This window comes from Nicotiana attenuata, unplaced genomic scaffold (assembly GCF_001879085.1).
Source record: "Nicotiana attenuata strain UT unplaced genomic scaffold, NIATTr2, whole genome shotgun sequence".
Classification (NCBI taxonomy): domain Eukaryota; kingdom Viridiplantae; phylum Streptophyta; class Magnoliopsida; order Solanales; family Solanaceae; genus Nicotiana; species Nicotiana attenuata.
In genome coordinates this window covers 66,770-74,299 of record NW_017672815.1, presented here as the reverse complement: position 1 = coordinate 74,299, position 7,530 = coordinate 66,770, and the positions used below count along the sequence as shown (strand labels likewise).

The window sequence follows — 7,530 nt, the reverse complement described above, 5'->3', positions numbered from 1 at the left end:
CTTCGAAATTGCGAAGTTTCTGGTCGCATTTGAGATGGTAAAATGTTCGCATTTGCGACTTCTGTCTTGACAGGGTTCGCATTTGCGACCCTTGTCTCGCATTTGCGATGTTCGGGACTTAGCTCATTTTACACCATTTCTCAACCCTAAACACTCTAGAGACAATTTTCTAATAGACTTTTCTTCCCAAATTCATTGGTAGGTGACTCTAATCTATTTTCTTTCAAATGCCCATTACTTTTCATGAGATTTCAACATCAAATTTAGGATTTTCATGGTAGAAATTAGAGATTTGGGTAGAATTAGGAATTTTTGTAAAACTGAGATTTAAACCTCAAATTAAGGTCGGATTTCGAAACAAATCACATAATCGGACTCGGGGGTGACTGGATAATCGAGTTTTGGTCCGAATCTCGAGTTTTGACCAAGTGGGCCGGAGGTTGACTTTTGTTGACTTTTTCAAAAATGATCAAAATTGAACTTTCTTTCAATAATGGGTAGTTTCTAAAGCTTATTTTGAATCATTTGATCGATAATTTTTTAGATTTGGTCGGATTTGGAGGTTTGTTCAAAAGGCAAGGTCGTGGTTGATTGATTGCTTGAATTACAGAGTGACGCAAGTGTTGGGTCTAACCTTGACTTGAGGGAATTAGGAAACCATGAACTATGTGTTATGTGAATTATGTAAAAAATGACGTATATGCGAGGTGGCAAGTGCATATACGCTGTCATGATACTTGTTTCCATATTTTCGTTTATTTTATGATATGTCTTGCTTCATGTCTTAATTGTTACATGCTTTATTTAACTTCTATGCATAATTATCATTTAATTATTCTTGTATTAAGTTGTCCATCTCTTTCTTGACTCAATATTTATTTGCTACTTGTCTCTATTTGCTTTACTTGCATGTCTAAACTGTCATATATTTTCCTTGCCTTATTGCTTTGTGATATGTGTTGCCTTCTATAATGCGGCTTCCCTTGCATGAGTGGTTTAATTGATAGATACTGATGAATTGGTAAAGTTGAGACTTCAAGTTGTAAGAGATTCTTGATTATTATGTGATTTTTTGTTGCCTCGTACATTTACCCTCTTGATGTAGATATTTTTGTAAATTTTGGTTGTTGAATTGTTTATGTTGATTGAAATTATTTAGGGAGCGGGTTGCACGCCGCAACAAAAATTGAAAGGTAATGAATTGAAATGGCGGAATAAAGACGGATTATGATATTGACAGATAATGATATAGTGGGATCGGGTTGCGCGCCACAATAGATTGCATATGTGGTATTTGTTTGTGATTGTTAGATTTGCCTCGATATTTTGAGATGAGTTTATGAGACTTGTTATTCTGGGCTCTCTGGTAGTTAGATTTCGAGTTCGTGTTCATGAGTTAACTGCTTTACTTCCATTTCCTATTTTTCCTGTTATTATTATTATTATTATTATTATTATTATTATTATTATTATTATTATTATTATTATTATTATTGCGTACAAGTTATTGTAAGTGAGTCGTCTTAGCCTCGTCACTACTTCGTCGAGGTTAGGCTCGGCAATTACAGAGTACATGGGGTCAGTTGTACTCATACTACACTCTGCACTTCTTGTGCAGATCCCAACATCGATCCAGTTATCTGTGGAGACTTGAAGTATAGCTGCACCGCGTCCACGGCCCTGAAGTCCCCTTGTATGTCCTCTTTGCTGTTTATTTTATTCGAAACAATTGTGTTTTATTCAGACTGTTATCTGTAGTACTCTAGACATTCATGTATTCGTGACACCAGTTTCTGGGATTGTATTTGGATTACGTTGTCTATTAGTTTATCTCTTTATTTCAGACTATTCGGTTTTATTGTTCCATTACTTATTATATTACTGATGTTATTGCTTGTTACTTTATTTTTATCATTTCTTTAGCTGAGGGTCTATCCGAAACAACCTCTCTGCCTTTATAGGATAGGGGTAAGGCTGCGTACACAATACCTTCCCCAGACACCATGTATGGGATTAAGATGGTTTTGTTGTTGTTAAAAATGGCTAATAAGAATACTTAACATTGGCTTGCCTAGCAAGTGAAATGTTAAGCGCCATCAATATTCCGAAGGTGGAAATTCCGGATCGTGACATATTTGTTTCTCTATTACCAGCCTATTATTTTCTTATGAAGTCTTAACTTCTGCGAATGATAGGGTAGACATCTCATAAAAGCGATTACCTTAAAATATATCATGTTTGCATCAAGTTTTGATTAAAATAACATATTTAATGGTTATAGTTGTTATTATTTGAAAAAATGCAAATAATTAGTTGGCATATAGATACGTCACATTCATGAAATTATGTGAATTCTAGTTTCAAGAAGTAGGGTGACATGAAATATATTATTTGAGAAGATTATCATTATACTTGAAAGTTGTTCTGTTGTTTTAAGATCATGAAACAAAAGATATTTTTATTTAGATATTATTTTATGTTACATTAAAGGCAGAAAACCTTTAATAAATTTTTTGTCGTTCTTGTGCCTAAGAACATAATATATCCTTGATTATTATATTTCTAAATTGAATATGATAATTGTTACTGTATCATCTTAGATGTTCTTTATGTTATGCTGAAATATACAAATAATCCAGCCATATTAATATTACCTTTGTGAGTTACATATATTAGTATTAGTTTTTTGAGTTTATGCTTCTACATGGTTAATATTTATTGAAATTCATGTTTTGATTTATAAACTGTGGAGTTATATTAAGTGTGTGTTAATTATTTGCAACCTCAACAACTATGTTTACATTTACAACAATATAATTGAGCTTGAAAAGTTACGTGTTATATGGTATAAACTATTTGAGACTAATATTTATTTTCAAGTAGTTTTAATATGAGAACATTAATTTTTAGTACGTGGGAGCATATGATCATAATTTTATATTGGTTGGATTATATGATGACATAGGTGAAAAATAATTTTTAACCAAGTGAGAAAAGGTAATCCAACTTAGTTGATTTTGTACAACTACAAATTATAATAATGACCGGAGTAGAAAAGAATACTACTAAAAAACGTTTCTGTCTCATTAGATTTAATATTTGATTTTTCATCTTCATAAATTCATATGATATCCAATCATTTTGACCTCGACAAAAAAGTCATCATATGACAACCCATATTGATCATTCAAGGAATCTGTGACTTTCTTTATCTAAAACTATATTCCCTATGTTTCAATTTATGTGAATCTATTTTCTTTTTATTCTGTATAAAAAAGAATGACATCTTTTCTTAATTGGAAACAATTTACCTTTATACATGATTTATAGCCACACAAAATATATGTAACTCATTTTACACCAAGTTCGAAAGTCTTCTCTCTTTTCTTAAACTGCGTGTCCAGTCAAATAAGTTCACATAAATTGAAACAGAGAGAGTATAATCAATGTTTTTTGATACTCTTTTACAACATAACATATTACAAGACTCGACATTCACGTGCAATGCATATATATATATATATATATATATATATATATATATATATATATATATATATATATATATATAGTACGTGGATTGAAAAAATATATTAGCAATATGTAATAAAAATATTGAAAGACAAAATTATCCTTGAATAAAGCAACCCCAATATAGTATTCTATGTATTGTTACACACAATACAGCAGATCCTGCATTATTAGTCACAACAAAATAATTCATGTACTATAATTAATTGCTTCAATGATTTATGTGGTAGGAGTATCATATAATTCTCACCTATTTAGGCCGTAAAATAATTCTCACCTATTTATTTTTCCTTTTCTTGCGGGAGGTCAATAAATTTCCATAGAAATATTGTTTGGGGGATGACGCCTGAGGAAAAACTTGAGTATGTGGCAAAGGTAGAAGACTTTAAGAAAAGTGTTCCTCAAAGTTAAAACAAGAATCTGAAAAGTAACAAAACTTTTGTGAATAGTTGTCATTTGTTGATAAACGGGTATGATGTTTAAGGGTTAGAGGGGATAGGGGACAAGAACTAACGGCTATATTTTTTTTGGGAGAAAAAGACATAATGCAGATGGACATTATAACAGAAAAGTGATTGGAAATTTGAAAAATAATTCATAATTAGTTTCTTGGTTTACAAAGAATATGATTCCTTAATTTGAAATCGTTTTGGTTAGTGATGATAGTACTTAAGTTTAACCCCTTTTGTTGGGATTTATATTATTAACTATGGGTTTGATTTAGATATAAATTTATTATGAAATAATTGTTTATTCAATTTTAATAAGGTTTTAGATCATATATTAGTCTGTGTCCTTTGCTTATATAGTAGATGATTTAGAGTGTAGAGTTTAGCTTACACGGAAGATTAAATCATCGGTTGTTATAAGTATAAAGTATGTGTTCACAATCTAATGATGGAATTGGACAAACCATCATGGATGATTGTAGCACAAGATTAAATATAACTAATCTTGATTATGGGAATGGTTTAATTCCAACTTCTTATGCTAGTACATTTTGTATGTATTAAACGGACCAAGTAGAGATAAGTATTTTATACTGACTTAATAAACTCTCTAGCCACTAAATGTACTTATACTCTTAATCTTGATATAATTATTATTAGTTGTGTACATTATTATTATTTTGATTTATTAAACGGCGAGATTCTTTCGTGGGTCAATATGCCCGGTAAATTGGATAATAATATCCGAAGTAATAGTTAGATGATGGAATGCATGTCTCAGTTTAGGGATTGATGACACACCTTTATGAAAGCTTATCAGTTTTCAAGTGTAAACCCGGCCGGTGGATTCTGTATCCGACACATAAAATAAGTTAAGCGAAACTCTAAAGGGAATAATCAATAAATTAAATCGTCAGTAATTTAATTTAATTTAATTGATTAGTATCTGAATCTTAACATGTGGAGTTAAATAAGATTTAATTGATGAACTTCAAAATTGAATAAGGAGTGCAATTACGGATTTTTAGTGGAATAATTCGTAATTAATTATGGTGGATATTAATTTCGAAAATTATGAATTAATTCCATGATTGGAAGCCTTGTTAATTAAATTATGTGGTCTTTGATGTGCCTAAATAATAGGAAATAAAGAAATTCTTTTTTTTCTGGTGGAAAGGAAAACCTAACAGGTTTTGGAAAAGAGTTTTAACCCTTAAAACTTGTGCTATAAATACATAAGGTTTTCCACCTAGAGAAAAGAGAGAGGGTGGCCGAAATTTTCAGCCATTTTTTTTCCTACAAGTTTCGCCCACACGAAATTACTCTTTCCGGATATTATTTGGGTAACATAGTAGAAGACCGTGGAATGTTCGGAGATCGTGATCGTGCGGGTGGTGGAGAATTCATTGAGTTGCTGTGGAATTGGAGGCTCACGTGATAAAGAAACTTTGTTCACGTTTCAAGAGGTAACCCGTGAAATCCTATTTATGATAGTTATCTAGATTACATGTGATTTTGATACTGAAATTATTTCCGCTGCATATAATAATCCATCAACTTTAACATAATCCGCTCCTTCATTTCCCTTACCCCACAATCTTTTTTATTTAAAAAAAAAACCCTTAACAAAGTTTCTTTTCTGAGCTATCAAACAACTTATAATCTGACTTGAGAGTAAGATTGTCTCCATTCACACTTATATGGATAAGGTTCCCGCATTTCCTAAAATGAGATATTTTCCACGTAACAATCATTATTATCTAAAATTTATATTAAATCTATAAACATATGACATGTATTTGTTTTATAAACTTAAATTCTCTTACTGTTTAACCTAAAATTTTCTTATTAGGATAAATTAATTAAAATTGTAAAGTAGGCCACAGACAATCAATTCAACCAAAAATAGCTAAACAATTGAGATAACTATAAAATTGAATGAGTAAAGAGAGGGAAATATTTTCTATTCAATGATCTATGAAAAAAGAAGGCAGGGACTTGATTGATCAAAGCTTGATTGTACAATTGTCAGAGAGGGAAAAAGAGCGGGTATTACGCTTTCTTGAGTTGATAGATATTGAATGCCTCGTGTTACGATACAACTTGTCATTTTGAGCTCTGGCATTTTGTTATGTGGTTCGAAATTTTGAGTAGCTTCATATGATGTATTATAACTTGTGCGTATGATTGGTTTTGATTTCTAAGAGGTTGGGATTGATTTGAAAGAGTAACTCTCAATTTGGAAGCTTAGAGTTGGAAGAGTTGATCAAGGTTTGAATTTTGAGTAACTGCCTCAGAATTGGGATTTGATAGTTTCAATAGGTTTGTACGGTGATTTTGCACTTGGCATATGTTCGGATTTTCTTAATTTTGAGGTTCCTAGAACGGTTTGTGTCTATTTGCCAAAAGTTGTCAATTTAAAAAAGGGGAAAATGCCAAAATTGTACCTCTACTATTGAAAATTATCCACGTTAATTCCCCCTTCTACTTTCCGGCTAAAATAATACATGCCATTACTAAAGTAGGAGAATTTGTACCTAAATCTAACAGACCTCCTACGTGGCAACTGGACCCCCATAATAATGTGGCAACTAGGCTTTTTTTACCCGCCCCACCTTATAATAACCCGCCCCCGCCCACTTAAATAACTGCCCCTCATAATAATTTCAGTCGAATAAAAATAGGGTTCAGCCACAAATTCCCCAAATTCTTTTTTTTTCTCATTTGCTCGACTCTATCCTCTCTCATCTTCATCAATGTCGCAGAGTAGTACTTCTTCTCAGAGAAGGTGTCGATGTGGTATTATTGCCAACTATTTCACATCAACCACTCCCTCTAACCCCGGTAGGAAATTTTACAAATGCGCACGCCCTAAGGTAAGGTATCGATGTGAGTTTGTCTGATCTTTATAATCTTTCTAGCTGTTTTGATTTGAAAAAAAAAAATGAGTCTTTTAAATGTTTCTTTGGCAGAATAATTCATGTGGTTATTTCGACTGGGAAGATGAAATATTCGCGGATGGTTTCCAGCTTGAAATAAGAGACTTGAAGTCGTCTTTGAATGCCGTTACAATTGAAAGAGACAAGTTGAGAGAAAAATTAATCGACATGGAAGCCATGAACAAATTTGAAGCTGCTAAAGTCAAAAAATTGGAAGAAAGAGTTGTACAACCAATGATGGTGATAATTGGTTCTTGGGCAATGTTTGTTGGATTCTTTGCTGCCTGGATAATGAAGTAGATTTCATTATGATTCTTCCTTGTTTAGTTAATTATCATTGTGTAGTCAATTGACATGTATTGTTTAGTTTGGTAGGGAACTAGTTAATTATCATTGTGTAGTCAATTAGGTAGATTATCATGTAACTGTTTTTTGGATTGAATTTTAGCTTCTGTTTAGCTTCTGTTTTCTGTATTTTTTGGACTGAACTAGTCACTTTTAGCTTCTGTTTTCTGTGGGATCATATTACCTCAAAGTCTTCGACCAAATTTACAACCTCAATGAGAACATATCAAAATAGTAAAATGAATATGACGGTTAATAACGGTTAG

At 31.9% G+C, this 7,530-nt stretch overlaps 1 protein-coding gene across 1 annotated transcript; it reads left to right on the top strand.

The window, feature by feature from the left end:
• The first annotated feature begins 6,736 nt into the window (after positions 1 to 6,736).
• LOC109214599 (uncharacterized protein At4g04775-like) lies at positions 6,737 to 7,219 on the top strand. Its single transcript, XM_019378537.1, has 2 exons — positions 6,737 to 6,856; positions 6,953 to 7,219. The coding sequence occupies exons 1-2, from the start codon at positions 6,737 to 6,739 to the stop codon at positions 7,217 to 7,219; spliced, it is 387 nt and encodes a 128-aa protein (XP_019234082.1).
• Positions 7,220 to 7,530: the final 311 nt, after the last annotated feature.